Below are 20,215 nucleotides of genomic sequence, written 5' to 3' on the forward strand. Positions count from 1 at the left end.
CTGTTAGATGCAGTGAATGAAGAGAGCAGCACAAATGTACCATCAGAAGTGCTGTTGATAATTGTTGCTTTTTATGAATAGTGTTTGTCAAACACTCGCTATGCAGTTATGCTCTGTAGAGTCACTGATTCACAGAACCTACCTCCTCAGGTTATTGCTACTTAACATAGAAAATCAGACTCCTGCTAAAACCTTCTCCTTTTCAACTTAAACTTTTGTATTTGCATTTAAATATACAGATTGTTTTTCAGTGTTTGTGATTGATGGCTCTGAGAGAAAGTCGAGCTGGCTTTGTTCTTGTTAGAGATTATGTGGCTTAATAGATCAGCGGTAGAAGGTGAGGAGCTACACAGACGGCTGCGACGGATGGTGTGATTGTTGTGTTCATCAAAGCAGTTTGTTGTTTGGTGTGAGTCCAAGTAGATAAATTGCTGTGTCACAAATATTACGGCCTGAAAGCTTTTTTTAAAAACGTGACCCAGATTTCATGCATCTTGTTGCTACGCAGGACTTTAACTGGCCCATTTCTGACAGTCTCACACTTGATTACTGATTGATTTAAGTATTCTTGATGAGATTAGAGTCTTGACCCTTTGATACACAACATGGGTCAAGAGGTACCCATTTTCCATTGAATATGGGCCACCTTTTACTGATGTTGTGCATCAAAGGGTTAAAAGACATCTTGTTTAACTCCAAGATACAGCACGTATTTGCCCTCTGATAATATCTCATGTGTGCTTGTTGTTGTGTTTGTTTGTGTGCAGAGAGCCTGATATTCCAGCCTGGGCTCCTTTACTCTACCAGCTGCAGCTGCTGGACATCAGAGAGAAACCAGACCCACTAACTCTGCCCATCGCCGACCGCATTCGCATCGGCAACCAGAAACGAGAGCGAGGAAACTTCCATTTCCAGAGGGAGGAATACAGCATGGCTGCCAGGGCCTATTGTATAGCTCTGGATGTGCTAACCACACGCAGCAGAGGTAACCTGCCATCAAAACCTGAATTTATTCATGGAAAATATTTCCATACCGTCAGCTATAGCAGGCATGTGTTATAGCAGTTTATCAAAATGGAAATGCAAAGTACACACAGGAGACATAAACACAGCGTCTGATGGAGAGCTCAGGGAACACATTTCCACATCAGTCTCAGCCCAGAATGACATAACAGTTTAGTGCTTCTCCTCCATCCTGCCGTCGCACTAATCACAGCGTCACGATGCAGGGCCACATCCGTCCGAGCCGAGTGCCACGATAAATGTTTTTGTTTAATTCTTCTGCATAATCAAAGCTAATCGACTTTCTTATTATTTCCACCTTCTTAATCGTTTTAATCATTGACGAGGCAGGGTGGGCCCGAGAGGGAGATGTGGCTGAACAAGTCGGTGAAGAGAAAAACATGAACTGCTTCATAATTTATCAATGATGGTGAACCAGTGAGTGAAGTCACCGTGACTCTGAGGAGGGGAGTTCATCAGGGCATCGAGATCGTGTAATTAGCAGGCGAGGAGGCGAGCAGAAAAATGGATAATAAGGCAGGAAAGATGCAGACTTCTTCACTGTGACTGGGTCATTGTGGGCCTGTTAGACAGACAGGTGGAAAACCTAAATCACTGCAATCGACTAACTAGGAATCATGCAACCAAATCCAGTCACAAACAACATTATAAATTTAATTTTCTGCTGATTTTAAACAAGAGCTTTACAGGCCCATACAGTATGAAAACAAATAACTTTGAGGAGAGGTTAAAGCATTTATTACATTTCATTGTTTGCATCTAATCTGTTTCAAATCAGATCTGAACAAAGAAAGAGAAATTAATCCTAACGCCATGTGCAGCTAGCTTTTTCATCAAGAGATAATGCTTTAACAGGAGTTGTGGCCGAGTAGTTAGGGCGATGGACTAGAAACCCATTAGGGTTTCTCCACGCAAGTTTGAATCCTGCCGACAACATTGAAGCGTTTTTCAGCTGTAAACCCAGGTTCTTAACAAGTCTGCAAAGAATGTGAAATCTGAGTTTGGCCTTCTAATGTCAGGAGTGAACTTTCAAGGCTTAGCAATTTGTAATTAAATACTTTAGTATCTAATTCAGAGAACCAAGCCCAGAGATGTTAAAGTCTGCCCCTAAAAAAATTCCTGAGTACAAATATATGAAGGACGTCCGCAACACTAAATATGGTGCTTAGATGGCCCGTCTCGCCCAACCATCAGCTTTGGAATAGTCAAATTGGAAACACTGAGCCAATCGTGCTGTAAGCAAAGCATCATAAAAGTGTTTGCACCCAAAGTAGCAGTCATCTGCAGCGGAAAACGCCTTTTAGATCTTATTTTGGGGCAAAGTCCCCAGACATTTCAGTGGATTTATCTGATATGACTCAGGATTTTATATATCCCATTTTATGTGACAGTGACCTTGAAATGATCGGTTATGGCTCTTTATTCATTCATTCAGATAGGGGCCGGATACTGTTAGCTTGAAACATTGTCACCAAAATATCTGTCAAGTGGTGAGACTTGCCTGTAAGAACTTTGATAAAGCACTTTTGATAGCTCATGTCTTTGCCAAAAAAAAAGCTAAATGACCGCCGAAGTAACTTGGACATTGCTTAAAAAAAATGAATCCAACAATGTATAGACTTGGCTTTAATCTGTGTTAACCCGTGTTAGTCTAAGTTATGTCAAGTTGGGCCAAAGGTCTTTCTAGTAATAAATATTATGACTGTTACGAAATTAAAACTACAAGTTTAAATGTCGGGGTTAAGATCCCATTGTGTTATTTTATCTGAGTCATTTACATATTAGGGATTGAATCTCCACAAAAATTACACAAAATACCACTTTGCCATTATTCATATTGAAGCATGCAGCTCAAATGACTTTCTATAATGTTTTGAGTAGCAGTCAGCACGGAGAGAATTAAAACAATTCTGCAGTTTTCCTCAGTTCTGTGCAGTGTTTTAGAGCCTTTCAGCTCATTGCTTTGACTTTGTCGTCTCCCGTCTACTTTGTCTCTCCCTCATCAGCCTGGTTTCCAGATGCTGTGAGGCAGTTGTTTTCCAACAACAGAACTGCTAACTGCATGCTACCTGGAGCACCAGATGATATTTTTGAGGAGTTGGTGGAGATCAAATCAGACCTAAAAGGAGAGTTTATCTAGGCAACACAAACACGCCTCCAAATTAACACTAATATTGCCCTCTTGCCCTCTTTTGGATGTGTAAATCAGCAACTGTGAAAATGTGACAATGCATCTGTGTTGCGTTTACATCTTGTTCTATTTCCTCCAAGTATCCAAAAATCAGTATAAAGAGCACATTTAGCCACATCCTCCTGAACATTGCCTAACTTTAACCAGACTGTTCAGTTAAATATGTGGCACATCCACACAGAGGTGGTCCCTAAGCTGCTAACATTTATTACCCATCATGCTCAGGGCCAAGAGTAAAATTCCTTTGTGCCAACAAGTGCTCATTACTTCTGTTGCTGCTTAATTCAGCTGGACATGTTTGGGTCAACCATACAGTTGTTCAAGCAGGGATAGTGATAGAATATCCAGCTGAATAAAACAACAGAACACAAACCAGCCTCATAATGACACCCGATGGGAGTTTCTCCTTGAAAGTCCAGCTATTTTTTTTCTCTGTTTCCAAGAACAAGTCCCCCAGATGAGTAAAGCAGTCTCACGTAAACCTGTCTCACTAGTTTTACTGCACCCACAGTGTTTATGCCACCAATAAAAAAAAACAAAAACAAACCCTGGTTACAATGAAAGTGTGCACAGCAGCAGGGCATGTGATAAGCCATGTGTCTGTGCAGATGGCAGCGATGGGAGCGTGAAGGCAGAGGAGGAAGAGGTGCAGGACTACCGGGTGAAGTGTTTGAACAACCTGGCCACCACTCAGCTCAAACTGGAGCAGTTTGATGAGGCGCTGCACACCAGTCGGGACGTTCTGACCCTTGAGCCAAACAACGTCAAGGCCCTTTTCAGGACGGGAAAGGTGAGAGACAACATGTAGCATCTCATTTGATCCTTATCAACCCATAAAACCTATAAATTGCAGGGATAGTTCCCGGAAGGAGAAGGAATTTGTTTATTGTGGGATTAGATTTAATTATTTTTGAGGAATAAAATGCCATACCGCTATCTCTTCTCTGTCCATTTTGATTTATGGGTCCTCCAGCGCTGCTCACACTACAGCTTTTCTAATCTCTTTCAGCTCCTGTCAGACAAGGGTGAATACAAAGAGGCGATGGAGGTGCTAAAAAAGGCCTTGAAACTGGAGCCAGCCACCAAGGTGAGATTATGTGGGTGAGCAGGCCCGTCTCCTCCCCGTTCTTCTTCCAAATCCACCCGTGAATCCGTCACACACAAACACAAAAGGTCATTCTAAAATTATCCCCGGACACAAATACTTTTAAAGCTAATGAATTCCCCAGTTAATAGAAAGGACTCCAAGTTTGTGTTTTTAGTCACTTAAATGTGCCATTACAAAGGATGAAACTCAGATTCTGAATTTTATTTTAGAGATACAGTGTCAAAACTTTAAAGTGAATGAAGAATGTTTAATCCACAACACAGAAACATTAAAGCACAAAAAAGCAAAACATTTGGCTGAAAGTGTAATCACTGCATTTCAGCAACCCTATAACATGTAGTTAAGTGTTGCTTCATAGTTAACTAGTCATTTAATGGCTATAAAGTAATAGTTATATATATGTACCTTCAACATCCAAACAAGACAGAGTCTGCAGCCTTACTAGCAGCTCAGAGGCTGTACTTAACAACAGTGGGGCTCTGAGCTAAATGCTAACATCAGCATGCTAACTTGCTCACAATCCGTCATGTTTAGCATGTTAGCATGCTGACATTTGATAATTAGCAGTAAACAAATTGCAGCTGATGCTAACGGGAACATCAGTTTCCCAAGAGTTTGATTGGAAAGAAATTTTGAGTTGGTTTTGAATTAAATTTAACGCATCACCAGAGTTATGACCATTAATGCTGAAGGGTGGTGTAGCAGCATAAGCAGGGAACCCTACTGATATACAAAGCACTAGTTTAGCAACACCAAATGTGATCTGCCTAAAAAGATATACATCAACATAACAGGTAAAAAAAAATGCATTAATATACAGATATGTGTTGGTTCAGATGAAATATCAGATAAAAAGTATGAGACTTTTATCCGTCACGTTTTTCTAATTTTATTCAAACCTTCAGAAAACACACAAACATTGTCAGACAGGTATTCAATTAAATCTCCAGCCTCATTTCTCAAGAATGTGAAATTTGACAGAGAATAAAATGAATTTTGTTTTCCACCTTATCAAGATTACAATATCCACAGACGCCCTTGCCATTCAAGATATTTAAATATGTATTCTATAATTTCAGGAATGAAAACACTGTTTTTGATATTCATTTAGCAAGCATCTCCTCTTTTTCACAGAAACACACATAACCCCTCCTAATATCGAATATGAAAGTTGTTTTCATGTCAGCTTGAAAAGATCCTCATGAGCTGTTTGTGTTGAAGGCCTGTTCTGTCTTGTTTGTGTGGTTTGTCTAATCTGCTAAATCCTCCACAGAGGCTCGAGCAAACTGCACATCTGGCAGTCTACAGATGTGACCGCATTGCTCAGAGCTTTCTGGCCAACTCGGTTAAAAATAAGAAAAAAAACCAAAACAAAACACGAGTTAAATATTGTCAGTCTGCTCCAAAAGTTGTAAAGTGAAGGTAAGAAAAATCCTGAGTCATCCTTTCCAGTTACAATTTCACTCCATACTGTATAATTAAGACAACTGGTTGGGAGAAGTGTTCACATCACAACAAAAGTGAAACATATTCTCAGTCTACGGCCAGTGTTTTAGTATTTTAGTTCATGGGGTTGAAGCACTGCAGGGTGGTTGTGATTTAGAAAGTGTAACATTTCCATCAGCTGTTTGCAGCACACTGCTGCCAGTATTACAGTGACCTGACCTATAGGGCACACTGCCACAATCACAAATATGCCTGGTCTTGTCTAGACGAAAACAAAAATATCTGCCGCTTTGGTAATTACACCCTTGTCTCAATGGTGGATAAAATACTTTGGAGGAACCTGATTTAAGCTGCTCTGTGAGAAGATCAGGAAAAAGCCATGTAAAATCTAAATGTTTTAAACAGCTTTTATTTTTGAATTTGATCTAACACACCATTATAAAACTGTCAGGTTTTTTTATTTTATCGTGTCCTCTGATTGATTTTACAATCTTTATCCTGTCTTTTTTGTTGTGCACTTTTGTTTTATAACCTGTACCACCCTCTGGTTAGCTAACATTGGTGTAACATGCCATATAAATTATATAATCTGGTTTCATTTAAAAGTGCAGTGGAAGCATGTCATGCTTTCTTTTTTAAAAGAAATCTGTACCTAGCTACAGTGTCTATAAAGGGATCTGATGAATTAATTTACAGAATGTTATATAAAGCTTTTATATAAGTTGTTGTTGCACAAAGTGTAAATTTAAATATATGACTATCAGGATTGGTTTGCGTTGTCATAATGTTTACTTTATGTTCTAAACCTCTGCTCTCACCTGCTGGACATTTTTAAAACTGCAGCTTCACACTTTCTGTCTAACAGTTTTAGTCACTTTTCCAACACCGGATCCACTGAAAGCAACTTTTTACAGGATGCATTTTAAATTTTTTCTGTCCCTTTTTCTTCAGGCGATTCACGTCGAGTTATCTAAACTCGTCAAAAGGCAAACAGGAGGCAAAGATACCAAAGAATGGAAAGCAAAACCAGCAGAGATGCTTGGAGATGACATCACACCTTTCCTGATTCCACCTAAGAAGAAGCCATCTGTGAGCTGTGACAAATAAACATCTCCAATTTGTTATTCTGTGATGACCAACAGATTGGATTTTTACTGGACCTTCTGTGTTTTTGATGTGGTTTTAGGGAATTTCCTGGAAGTTCATACTCGGAGCTCTGGTTGTGGCCTTGGGCAGTTTAGTGACGTCAGTGATTCTGACTGCAAGAAACTGAAATCCTCTGCAGGAAGCACTTTGGAAACCATCACCAAGAGCAAGAGCAGAGTTCGGTCTCCAGTCCTCTATAGTCAGCTCATTTGAAAAGAGTTTTCTACTGCGAGCACAAAGCAGCAGCACTGGAGCCTGAACTTGCATTTATTCGACTTTCATGCAGTGCAAAAAGCTTTCACTAAGAGTTGAATAGAGTGAATTCTTAATACCAACAGAGATTTCCACTGATCGATAACACAGAAGTGTCTAACAGACGTCTTTCCAGTTCAATCTGTTTTATTTGGAAAAGGGGTTACATTTCTTTTTGTCATAAAAAACCCGCCTTGGAATCAGGTCACAGATGCTCAAGAAAAAAAAAAAAAAAAAAAAAAAAAAACTAAATCCAGTGGACGTGGAAGTCTTGGAAAGACTAACCAAATAATTAATCGAAAAGTAACGTAAGTAAATGAATAACACTGTAAACATCACAAATGTGAAATATTTGATCAGTGCTCCCTTTAGAGGTTTTAACTGCAATGCAATATTGCTTCCACTGATGCTTATAATAAAAAAAATCTTAAAATGTGAGCTGTCCTTTTGTCTGTTTTTAAAAAAAATAACACCACAGTCAAAGAAATATGGTCCCAAAGGAAATGAAAGTGCATTAAGCTGGTAAAACCGTTAAAAATCTCCGTTTAGGCATTAATGTTCCTTATTTAGTTCATAAAATTACTAGAAAATAAATACAAAATTTTAGAAAAATATAAGCTTGATTATATTACATGTATATTTGTACGTGTGAAATTTTCCAACAAAAGCAACCTTCAGTTTGATCAGAGGATTAACATTTATGAAACTACATTTAAGCTTCATGGGTGAAATATGCTGAAGTTAAATATCAAGACAGTGTCCTTGCAGTAGAAATTGGATTCTTCATTACAGAAAATAAAAGTGGCACGGTGTCCTTCATCGCCCCGTCTACATGCATCAGTCGTCTACAGTCCACAGCAGCTGTTAAGAGCCTTCTTTGGGTTGTTCTGACTGAGTCTGACCTGAGAATCTTGCCGCCTCAGTTTAACATTTTTCTTTACTTCTCTGAGGAGGGAAAAAAAAAAAAAAAAAAAAGACAAACGCTAGGTGTTACAGTTTGTGAAGGAAAAAACAGTTCAACTTAAACTCTCTGCCTGGCCTCCTACCTTGCTAGGTGAAGCACAGCCTCCACGACGTTGGTTCCCTCTTTGGCACTGGTTTCGCAGAACAAAGCACCGTACGCCTGCAAGCAAAGCAGCAACACCCCTGACTGCAGTTAGTTTACGGAGACGCCTTGGAGGCCTGGCATCTGTATAAACATTTTTCCCCACCAGGTGGAATGAAACTTACTCACCTTGGCCAACTTTTCTCCGTGCAAACTGCTCACACAGCTTCCCTCTGGAAGCTGCTCTCGGAGGTCCACCTTGTTTCCAATAACACACATGGGGATTTTTTCGTCTGCTGAATCCTTCATGAAAACAAAGGACACTGTAAGTTATTTTCCTACTTTTTGTGGAGGTGATTCTTTGTCATTCATGCTACATTTGATGAGCATCACTGCCGCTACCCGAATCTGATCCACCCACGCTCTGACGTTAAGGAAACTGCTTTCTGAAGAAACATCATAGAGCAGCAGGATTCCATGAGCTTTCCGGAAATAGGACCTGGCAATGCTACGGAACCTACAGTAAAAAGAAAAATGATCGTTTTAGTATAGTGCTTACACAGTTTAGACACCCCACTTTTCTTGCTGCTCCCTTGGTAAACCTCATGAAACGTCCCTACAAGAAGTGGCGTACCTCTCCTGGCCAGCTGTGTCCCATATCTGCAGACACGTCCTCTCTCCATCCACCAGCATCCTCTTTATTTGGAAATCAACACCTGGGAACAAAGAAAGCAGATTTGAATGTCTGTTAAATGTGTGAGATCAAGAATGCGTCAGATTGAAAGTGATGTGTTGACTGTGGCACCCACCCAGCGTTGTCTGAATGTCTCCTCTGAACTCGTTGAGCGTCAGCCTCAGCAGGAAGCTCGACTTTCCAGCTCCGGCGTCTCCAGCTAAAACCAGACGATACATCGGGGCAGGTTCATCTGTTTCTTCCATGTCTGCTTCTAATGGCTGCAAGAACAGAATACAGAAATAAAAACTTACAAGCTTACCAAACTTTGACCATGAGAAGGAACTGAAAGCTAATAGAATAATTTGTCATCTAAAGCTTAGAAGGTTTCAAACCAAAACAAATGGGGTTGAGAATATAAAGATGTGGATATATAAAGATAATGTTTTTACAGATACTTTGGACTGAGAGTGAATCGCAAACCTTTAAAAACAACAATTATTTGTGCTTTTGCCACCACACTAGCAGCTCTGTGTCGCTGTAATGATGCACTGCTGTGATTTGATAAAACATACTCCCAATGCTAACGTGCTGATGGTAAGCAGGTGATCGAGCGCTGGGAAAAGTTAAGCGATCACCACAGTTACTACAGTTCATCCTGAAGCGAACGTGAATGTTTGTTTCAAATGTTATCGCGATTCATCCATTTAAGGACAAAAAAACTGGAGCAGACGCCAGAATGGAGAGTGTAAAAGTATTTACAAGTAAATGAACAATTAATAGCATTACTTGTACTTTTGTCAGTGAACACCAATAACTAGACCTACCGCCGCGTAACTGTTGGTCTCCAATAACCAGTCAAGCAGCAGTGTACATCCATGTCTCCCTGCATTGTTCAGTAAATCCACTAAACCCTGTGACACGCTGTCAAAACCGAGTGCTGATGAATCAAAGCATGACAAATGGTTGATTCATACAAAATACATTTAACAGCAAAGTCATCACTTGATCATTTTATCCTCGTGGACATTAGTGTGAAATTTTGTCACAGCTTGCTCAGGAATTCTTGAGTTGTGGCCAAAAACCTGTCATGTGAAGTCATATGGACATTACTTAAGCCACTGTTTCTGACTCTCTGTTATTTGAAATGTTAGTGATGAAGAAAAATGGATGGCAGAAGAATATTGGATGAATCTATATTGATACTGATGCAGAATTTATCCAGAACTCTTAAATAAACAGTTTGACTTTCAGTTTTCCTGTCTGACTCCTGCATGCTGCATAAGGGCAGAGCTTATCTATTAGTACTTTACTTTCACCCTGGTGGTCTAACTGTCCTATGCTCTGAAAACCCCTGAATAAGTGCTTACCACAAAGGCACTATGCATTAAAATACTGATCCAGTTTACCTTTGCGGAGAAGGCAGACAACCGTCTTCGTAGGGATGAAGCAATGGAGTTTGCCCTGCTGGGAGTCACTGACACTGCAGCGTCAGATTTCACCTCTGATATCTGGAACAGATAACAAAAATGCTAATTTTAAGTGAAGGAGAGCACAGCAGGGTATTGGCAGCGTCTGACCCGCTCGTCCACCCCCGTGTTCTCTCTGACCTCCACATCAGATGGGACATATGAGTAGCTGTGGTGCACCGTTTCCGTCGAGCTCCTGCTGTCATCGCTGTCATAATCGCTGCCTGAGATCTCGGCCGTGTCCATTGGCAAGGAAACTCCGCTGTCCAGGTACTTATCGGCCCAGGTGGCCACATGAGAGTAGGCTTTGCCGGGATCCTGCTCCAAGCTGCACCCAAGCATCGACACATGCACTTAAGGCTTTAGCTGTGACAGTTTAATTCACAGAGATCAATCCGCAGAGTCACAGAGGTGTGTAGGAAACTGTGTACCTGCCATGGTTGAGTGTGCTCTGTCGGAGGGGTTTCATCCTTCTAGCTGGGATTTCATTCTGGGGAGACAGCTGTTGAACAGATTAGAAATGCCAGGGAGGAAACTTTAATTCTTTACTCCTGAATTAGTGAAAACAGCCGAGTGTTTTTGACAGTCTTTGTCTGATGCAGCCACTAGGTATGAGGAAATATGACATTAACAAAGAAGAGACTTACCCTCCTTTTACCTGCGACCACCTCACTGGCCAGTGCTGAGCGCAGCCCATCGTTACTGTCATACAGCTTTTTATTCATCTCCCTAATGATGCGTTTAAGGGATTGCATGACAGAATCAGATACATGTAGATTCATTTACAAACACATCTATGGAAACAAGTGTTGTTTTACAGTTTAAGGGCTGATTCTTATGTGGTTCAACTTAAGCAGGATGGCATTTTACACATTGGACAATACAGAGTAAGAAAGAATTAGCATAGACAGGACTGACAGACGTGTCCAGGAACGTATGAGAGTCAACATTCGTAGTTCAAATCACTTTGTTTAGACCTTGGGCAGTTTTTAAGAATGTGGTAAGAAGAGGCATACATGCAGCATTACGTACTGTTTTTAATATTGCCAGTCTCTTGTGGTCTGCCATCTAATCTACAGACTCTTAAAATTGTTGAAGACCCTTTGCAATTCTTTAAACTGCAAAAACTTGCCTATAGTTTGAAGACATGCTTAACCGGCAGATGTTTTGTAAAAATAATATGAAGAAACATTCATAGCATTCATAATAGAGGACATCAGAAAATCCTGCTTTATTATGATTATTAATTTACAGCATTTTTTTTGCAGCATACCTATTTTGTGTGTGTTTTATAGTGCATTCTACATTCTTAATTTAAAAAGGCCACATTAGACAATATCACCAGCTGAAAAACAGACTCACTGGAGGACCTGAATCTGATTGGAGTACGACTGGTATTCCATCACCATCCTCTTCAGGTCCTCTGTTTCTCTGTGAAAACAAACTCTCATTGTGTTGGATCACATTTTCTGTACATCATTCATGTATCCATATTTAGTATTAACCATGATCACGGCTTCCCACAATTAATGAACAACGTCAAATGAGATGTTCTATGCACTTCCTAGAACACTCTGCACACACAAAGCAGCTCAGAGATAAAAGCCCTTGGTTTCAACTTTGGTAAATCTGATGCCAGAACACTTTTTTTTTTCTTTTCATGGAATTTTTGGTCACATACTTCTGCAGTAAATGAGTGGGGAGACTGTCACCAAACTAGCATCTACTGAAGCCTGCATGTGAAGCATTTAGGGAACATTAGGCAACTTTTAGTGCCTACAAGGTCAGCAAGTGAGGTGCACTGGGTAACGTTTTATTTATATTTAGGCTCGAGGAGATTTGTAAAGATTTATACTTTAGCAGGAATGAAGCACAACATGGAAGTGGAAGCAGCGCTCCATTAATTCAAATGTAAAAAAAAAAGCAATCCAAATATTCTGTCTGTAGTGGTGATATCAATATTGATCAAAATAATTGTGGTTATCAGTTTGGTGGTGACTGTGCAGCCCCTAGCTGAGCCGGGCATAAAGACAGGGCTTTACCTCTCATGTTGAGCTTTCTGATCTGCATACATGTTCTTCAGTTTGTCCAGCTCTGAGTGCAGGATGGCGGCGTTTGTCTGGGCCTGCAGGAGAGAGCCCCGCAGCTGCTCGTTTTCCTGTGAGGAGAGTCAGTCAGTAACAAACCAAAACAACATGCATGCGATTTGTTCAGCTGAGCTTCCAGCATGGCTTACCTGTGAGAGATCACCGATTTGTCTGTTCAACGTCATCACCTCCTCCTTTGTCTGGTTTAGCTGAGACTCCTCTCGGCTCTTGACAATAAACATTAGCACTTAGTTCAACAGGTTATGGTGCTGATGACAAATGTGTTTTAAAAACAGCAAGGGCAGAAAACCACAGTCAGAGCTAGACCTGAACTTCCAAACCTGAGATAGCTTGGACCCTCAAATTAGCTTTTTAAAGACCTGTGAGTAAGACAAGGAGTGAGTGGGGCATTTTACAGAAAGAAAGAAATCTGTCAGTGTTCTCTGTTTCTAAATTACCTCAAACCCATCTTAAGTATTGGTGTTGTGTAATCTCCTGAGATTTTACTAGTCAGCACATAAACCAATATACTGGCATTAAGTTAGCAGTGGCACATATTGTATACTGGATCAGCTGATTCAGATTTAGTCAGGCTTTTATGTCCACCGTCACCATCTACAGGATGAGGAAAGCAAGTACTTCCACAATTTGTCCAAAGTGGAGACATCCAGCACTGCTTTACTTCTCTTTAACTGCTCTCTTAAAATATGTGAGAGGAATTGTACGTAACATTTGAAATCAAGATTATGACTGCATCTTGCAACTCTAAATTCACAAGAAAACATTTTTCTGCCAGTAGAAATGTTCTAATTGAGTGTTTTGGTGTGGCGTACTGTAGACCTGCTCAGGTATTGATAATGTACAGTCCAGCATCAGATTTCTATTGATACCACTAAAGGACAACACAGACGAACAGGATTCTCTGTGTATCTTCCAGTAAAATCTCTTTGAAAGATGCGATTCTCAACACAAGTAGAGCAAATTTTTGGGTTACAAAAAAGGGGTCTGGTGGCACGGCGTAACCCATACGCTTTTATTGTGAAACAATACTGTGTGTTCATCAGTAACTGCACAACACAGAGGAGTCTAAACATATACAATTTGCTAATTATACATCTTTTATACATCTATTGCGTTTGCTTTGTTTACTTATTGATGTAGAGTAGCAATGTTAATGAATATAGGAGGTAACTGCCACGAAATCAAATTACGTTTGTGAAATTAAGTGTTAATATCAATTTCTGCACGCAGCTTAACTGTGAACATGGCTTTTCTACAGGGGTTTCTTTCCTTAACCTGTTAGTCACAATAAACAATCATTACATGCATTGGAAATTGAATGAGCGGATTGATTTCAGTCCATGCATGCCGTCTATGCAGCCGCTATGACTAACCGTAACACCAGCTTTCAAATATTTTAGAAGAAATGCATATTAGTGTATATATAGATGCCCTGTTGCATTGCTGTAACCTCATAAAGCTTTCCATGCAGGCGACTGTGACAATGATGCCCATTAAAAAAAAAAAAAAAAAAAAATATATATATATATATATATAAAAAATTCTGTCAGTTTTCAGATTTGTTAAAACACAAACCCTCCCACACAAAAACCAGCAGTTAAAAATAAAAATGCTGCCGTGAAAAATCACTCATACCGTGGCAGAAAAGCGGGCAGGACAGGAAACAGCATGTGGCTGGGCTGTAAGCTTGGGAGTTAGAATGGCTCATGGGCAAACAAAGAAGTGGTCTTTCAAGCTGGCTATGCACCAGACTGTCTTGAGATTTTGCAGGTCAAACTTCAATCAGATTTAATTCTGGCCAGAACTAATGAGGCAGGGTCTATTCACAACCAGAGGAACAGATCTTGAACTGTTCCTCATTTAAATTGATGTGGACTGCTTCTCTGACTGACTGCACGTTAAAGCCCAAGTCAAACGGTTTGTCTTCTGTACAAACACATCTAACTATGCATCAATAAAAGCTATGTGTTGTAAATATTAGAATAAAAAACACAGTATGCTTACAGCAGGTCACATCCATGGCCAGTTGGCATATTCATCTCTCTCTTAATCTGACTTTCCCTCTGAATTGTCACATTTCTCTCCTCTGTTTCCAAGGTTATTTGCTACTCAAAATGTGATCACAAGGGGTCACTGGAGACATGTTTGAGATGCATTCTGTTGCCTTGAGTGAACCATCTTCTTTCTCAGCTTGATCTTGACATATTGTGGATATTATGTGGATTAAATGCAGTTTGTGGATGCTGGATATTAAGATTATCAGGTGGTTATATGTTCTTTGCTTAAAATGTCAGAAATGTGAAAACACTTCATCTTTTGGTCTGTTGGTCTGACTCCTCATGCTTTTTGAGAAATGAAACCATACCTATACATACTACAAGAGCTCTCTTTCAGGTACAGTGGCTGTCTCACTTTTTCATGCAAAAAAAAAAAAAAATCCCCCAAACAAAACAAACATGGTTTCCTTGGGAGAACAAATGTGTGCTGTCTGTGGAAACCTACTTTCAGCAGTCTGTCCAATGTGGCATGCAGGTCTGCAACCTCGTTCTCATGCTTTCTCTGCATGGTAGCCATAATTCCGTCCATTTTCTTCCGCTCCTACAAACATGAAACCAAAGCAGTTAGAAGTGCAGACCGGCTCACGCCTTCAAGAGGGGCTTTCATCTGACTTTACAGAGGCTCTTTGTGAAGAGACGTGTAACCTGCTGCTGAGTGCTGCACTGAGAACATGCAGGTAGCTCACAGAAAATACTGAAGAACGTGTACAAACTGTTCAGTGTGACAGAAAACTGTGTTTGCCTGTGAACTGTTCATTGCTTAAATATGTTTGTTTTATTGTGAATAAATCATCTAGTCTCTCACATTTAACGTGGGATTTCTCCTAAATGTCAGACTGAATCCCAGGAACATCTGCTCACTGTAAACATAGCAGGAATCCCACTCACCTCGTCTCTCACTCTTTCCTCTGTTGCAGCGAGTTGTTGTTGTAAATCGTCCTCCAGCTCAGTCAGCTGACTGCTGATTGACTCCTCGGCTCTGTTTGGACAGAAAAGTGTGTTCACATTTTCAGCTGGCAGCCTCACAAATGCTCAATCAAAGTCCGAAAGATTAACGCAGCAAAGGTATAGAAGTACATTTACCTGCTATCCATGTGTAAAGTCTACCTGACTGATATAACTTCAAACGTGCTGCAGATGTGACTGCTCTGCTGCGATCCAACAACACATGAACCAACCAGAGTGGAGGGAGGGGCAGACTTTGAAAAGTACATTCCACAGGTGTGCTGAGCTTTTAAAGTGGCATTTCTTAATCACATCCCACTGGCATTTGTTTTAGTTTTTTGCACAAAATTTAAAAAGACTATTTATCGCAGCATAGTGAAAACACAGACAGGAATTCCCAGTGTATGAAAAGTGTTAAATAAAAAGGGCAGGGCAGCACATTTAAGTCTTCCTACTTCCTTGAAGAGAGCATGTCCCCTTCCTCATGCCATGCACTCACTGAACCACAGAAGTTTAGACGCTAACAGAAAGCTCAGACATGCAGTCTCTTCCCACATGTCGGACTGAAATTCAGTAGTTCATTAAAGGTACTATGTGAGGGATCAGTTTACAGATTTAAAAGGAAATTATTATCTTCCTTAAGCCTTTAAGATACAAACTGCGCAAAATGTGTTCAGCCTGAATATCAGTTATCACTGTGACCAGCCCTGAAGGGATATTATAGTAGAGCATCTTCTTACTGCTGCTGAGTTCACAGGAGTGATTCAAGGATAATATAGCTGTATGCAAAGTTCTATCAAAGAATTAAAAGAAAAGAAAAAAATCGATTATGATTTGCAACAATTCTTCTATTCTTACAATGGCACACAACAAGCACGGGCTTCTCTAAGCAGCTGACTGAGGATCTGAAAACAAAGCAGTGGAAGGCCATAAAAGATATCAAAGTGCTTCAGACTAGCAATTTCCACTGTCCAAAATGTAATTATGAATTGGCAGTTTAAGAGAACTGTGGAGGTCATGATAAAATCAGACCAGGAAGACCAAGAAAACCTCAGATAGAATTGTGTGTACGCTGGGCAGAAAGGCCACAGAAAGAAACCAGTATAACTGCAGGAAACGTTTAACTGACGTGGGAGTGGTGCTTTACTGCTCCTCTGTGCATGAAAAGAGTCTTTAAAAGAAATCTCACCTGGGATCTCCTCACAAAAGTCAACATGTGAACTGCACACAGCAACGTGTGGAGTCTGCAACAAGTGCCTTAGAGTGGGGAAAAAAAAGAGCTCTTTGACCACAATCATCGGTTAAATTTGGAGTGAGGAGGAGCAGTATTTGATGAAATCTGCCAGCTGTTCAGTGTGGGTAAAAATCATCTGTGTTGTGGTTGTGTAGCAGCCAGTGGTACAGGAAACACTGAGCAGATGGATAGATACCACTAACTAGCGAATTCTGGACGCATGTTGCACAGTCATTCAAGAAATTGAACTTGAAAAGACGCTGGCTTTCTACAACAGGCCAGTGATCCAAAGCAAGCCTCAAAATCCACCACAAATTACATTAAATAATGCAAGCTGAAGCTTCTGGAAAGATCCTCACGGTCTGCTGATTCAGATTGAGATTGAAGAACTGTGGGTAGATCTTTAACATGTTGCGCCTGTAAAGATAGCCAGAAAACATTTCAGCACTTGACGTGATCTACTGGGAAGAGCGGGAAAATTTCAGACAGACTCTTAGGCAGACTCAAAAAGTGCTTGCAAGTTGTGTTATCTGTCAAAAATGAGAGTATGTTGAGTAAAGTGGCATCATTTGGGACTGTATTTTTACCACTTCAAACGCACAATTTGACACTCAAGACAAAGTGCGACAATCCCTTGGGCAAACGCTTGATGCCGATGTATGAGCAACATCCAATTCCAAATCCCAGAAGTGTCTTTATTTGGTCTATTTGAATGTAATGACTGATGACAGATGGCAGAGTAAACCATAGCAACACCGAAGAAGCTCAGCGGCAGTTACATTAATTTGTTTGAGATCAATTTCTGCCCAAATCACTAAGAATGGCCAATAAGATCTGCTGGTGGAGTTCATTTTGGGAAACGTTCATTGCACATTACCCATTAATAACCACGGAAGCTACTTTAGCCAAAAAGTTGAGAAACTTACTGAAGATTTCCCACAAATCTGTGATGAGTGGTTATATTGTTTTCAGAAGTTTGGTGAAGACAAAAACAAAAAAGAAAAGCAAAACCTGAATTTCCACTTGAAGCGGGACTCCAAGGAAATGCTGCTGTTGCTCCATGTCTGTTGGATGTGCAATCGGGCAAGTCAGCTCTGTATCAATATTGTTTTTCCAAGCCAAAAAAGAAAATCAATGAATGCAGCTTTCAGTCAGGCAGTTTATTTACTCCAGAAGGCAGTGGGTTTTCATTTATTCATGCTCCCAGTGGTTTACATCCACAAGAGGGCAGCAGGTCACTGATGGATGGAGTCAAAACAAGGTTTAGTTTCAGTCAGGAAGACCAGGATTATATATTTTTTTTTATTTGCAAATTGAGGAGTCAGTTTTCAATGACTTGATTTTGTGTCACTTATCGAATGTCATCACTGTTCAATACATCACAGCCACAGAAACCGTGTGTCATCTTCATCATTTGCACTTACATAAGATGTGAATATTGTGTCTTTCTGCTCACACAACTGGAGGTTATTTCCATTCTATATCTACATTCTGTTTTAATAATTTATTTCATTTTTACAGGTCAGTTGTTCTGAAGTCTACTGAACCCACACATGAAAAATCTTATCCTACCGCCTCAAACTGGTCTCCAGCTGTTCACACTCCAGTCTGTTGTCCAGGCTTTGACTGGTCAGAGCACGGATGATTTCTTCATACGGCTGCAGCAGATTTATGTTTGCAGAGGAGTGAATGGCCTGGTAAAGATCAGCCAGTTGCTCCCTGAGACTATGGAGAGGAGAACGCACAGTTACAACCAGAAATCAACAGGTCAGTAGGTCACAGCACCATTTTCTTGTCTACTTCACCTAAATACAGCTTTCTAGTGTCTAATTCTCCACTCATGATGCCCTGAAAGGAGGCTGTTAAAGGCGGTAATGTTACGATAGACAAAAAAAAAAAAAAAAAAAAAAAAATCAATACAATTTTAGACGGATAAGGATCCACTGCGGTACAAATAGATGGCACAAAAACCCTTCGAGGTATATATATATAGTATGGATATGATTCATAAGGGGGTGTCTTGACATAAAGCAATCCTTTGGGTCCTGACACTATGCTCAATTAGACTGGAATCTGGAGAGCTAGAATGCCAATCTGGTAGAGATGGTAAGCTGACATATTTTTCAGTCAGTGGTTCACAGCTATTCATTAGGTCTTCTATTGCCATCCAAAGTTTTCAGTCATTTTCAACATGCCTACGGTGTTACTAAATATAGGTCCACTTGCAAAATGAATCGTTTACCAACTACAGATAGCACATATAATTCCAGAAATGGTCATTTTATTAGATATACCTCAGTTAAACAAACACAGCCCTGTATAGCAGTCTTGTAATAAAGCTCACCATCATGCAGATAATAAAGAGAATCACTAATTCAACTTAATAGTGGTTTTGTAGGCTGCAATGAGAGGCGTTTCCCCTATTTTATCCACCTAATTTGAATAAATACAAATGTCTAAACAGCTTTAAGAGTAATTTGACAAAAACAACAACAACAAAATCTTGACTAAATGTCCACTTTAAGGTCTGTCTCCTGTGTTATTATTCGTTATGTCATAAAGATAACAAAGTTGAACCAACTCCACCCAACAAGGAAGACCACCTTGATGCACTGATGTGTGTTTTGTGTCCGGCTAATGAGTCACCACGACTGTTTGACACCCATAAAATTATGTAACAAATTTATTTTAAGATCAATAAATACAGAAAAATAAAATTGAATAAATCAAATATATTCTTTAAAGAATTAATTGAGAAAAAACGTCTTGAGACATTTTCCCTGGAGCGGCCATTACTGTTAGCAAACAATTAGGTAATAATTAGCAAACAATTAGCTAACATCCAGTAGGAGCAGTAGCCGTTAGCTCCCGGAGGTAAGTTCAGGTCGATGGTTTACCTTTCTGAGAGAAGACAGTCCCCATCTATCCGGCTCACAAACTCTTCCCACGGACTGCCTGAGGCTTGTGAAGCTCCAGAGCCAAAAGAAGCCAAATTCAGAGTCTCTGAAACCTCCTGAAACCTGGACGCAAACTTCTCAAAGTCGATGTATCCCTGTTCGTGAGCGTCGAACTTGTCGAACAGAGTTTGGATCTCGGCTTCGGGGACTCCGAGCTCCCGGCAGACCACCGTGAAGTCCTCGTACTCGATCATCCCGGACTTGTTCACGTCACAAGCAGAGAAGAGCCTCCGGAGTTCACCCATGGCTACCAATAAAAACAAATCATACCGTAGAAAATGTTAAAAACCCAAACCCTCGGCTCCCCTCCTGGACTGACCGCAGCTGTGTAAAATAACAGCCTCTATCAGCGCCTCAATTTGCGGACTCAGAAAGGTGCCGGAGCGGATTGGTCCAGATCTGAGAGGAGGCGGGACATCAGTCAAAATCAGTGTGACGCTTCCTACCTGGAGCCACAGCAGCAGCTCAGGTGGTGTTTGGTGTCATGCATGTGTGCAGGGAAGCTGTAATAGAAGTGCCAGTCTCTGTTTGCCTTTAAGGTGTGAGGGTTTTTATCAGGTT

At 40.4% G+C, this 20,215-nt stretch overlaps 2 protein-coding genes across 3 annotated transcripts in view; one reads left to right on the top strand and one right to left on the bottom strand.

Annotated features, from left to right (window-relative positions):
* The window catches only part of fkbp16 (FKBP prolyl isomerase 16), a 34,966-nt gene extending 27,548 nt beyond the window's left edge, over nucleotides 1–7,418 (top strand). Inside the window, exons 4-8 of the mRNA XM_022191346.2 lie at nucleotides 768–985; nucleotides 3,823–4,004; nucleotides 4,224–4,301; nucleotides 6,720–6,857; nucleotides 6,955–7,418. Coding sequence (XP_022047038.1) covers nucleotides 768–985; nucleotides 3,823–4,004; nucleotides 4,224–4,301; nucleotides 6,720–6,857; nucleotides 6,955–7,041 — 703 coding nt within the window. The 3' untranslated portion in view covers nucleotides 7,042–7,418. The remainder of the gene's footprint in view (nucleotides 1–767; nucleotides 986–3,822; nucleotides 4,005–4,223; nucleotides 4,302–6,719; nucleotides 6,858–6,954) is intronic.
* zgc:162879 (ras and EF-hand domain-containing protein) lies at nucleotides 7,409–20,022 on the bottom strand. Of its 2 annotated transcripts, XM_022191345.2 has the most exons (17): nucleotides 19,595–20,022; nucleotides 18,270–18,422; nucleotides 15,407–15,497; nucleotides 14,964–15,059; nucleotides 12,590–12,667; nucleotides 12,396–12,511; nucleotides 11,716–11,784; nucleotides 11,001–11,082; nucleotides 10,785–10,855; nucleotides 10,495–10,681; nucleotides 10,294–10,395; nucleotides 9,021–9,165; nucleotides 8,846–8,927; nucleotides 8,614–8,728; nucleotides 8,401–8,514; nucleotides 8,213–8,289; nucleotides 7,409–8,111 (listed from the first exon to the last, which is right to left on the bottom strand). In XM_022191345.2, exons 1-17 carry the CDS (start codon nucleotides 19,897–19,899, stop codon nucleotides 8,012–8,014), a joined length of 1,983 nt encoding a protein of 660 aa, XP_022047037.2. In that variant the 5' UTR covers nucleotides 19,900–20,022; the 3' UTR covers nucleotides 7,409–8,011. The 2 variants fall into 2 exon arrangements, with proteins under 2 accessions (XP_022047037.2, XP_051808509.1); XM_051952549.1 differs by lacking the exon at nucleotides 11,716–11,784.
* Nucleotides 20,023–20,215: the final 193 nt, after the last annotated feature.

The sequence above is a fragment of the Acanthochromis polyacanthus genome, chromosome 8, assembly GCF_021347895.1.
Source record: "Acanthochromis polyacanthus isolate Apoly-LR-REF ecotype Palm Island chromosome 8, KAUST_Apoly_ChrSc, whole genome shotgun sequence".
NCBI classification, from domain to species: Eukaryota; Metazoa; Chordata; class Actinopteri; family Pomacentridae; genus Acanthochromis; species Acanthochromis polyacanthus.

Bases quoted from the DNA above. Each gene is read 5' to 3' on its own strand.
- zgc:162879 (XM_022191345.2), bottom strand. From the start codon at position 19,899: ATGGGTGAACTCCGGAGGCTCTTCTCTGCTTGTGACGTGAACAAGTCC. The intron at 10,396-10,494 runs GTCAGAGAGAAC...TATCTGTTCCAG, and splicing joins ATGTCCCATCTGATGTGGAG to ATATCAGAGGTGAAATCTGA. The intron at 8,290-8,400 runs GTGAGTAAGTTT...CTTTGCTTGCAG, and splicing joins ACGGAGAAAAGTTGGCCAAG to GCGTACGGTGCTTTGTTCTG.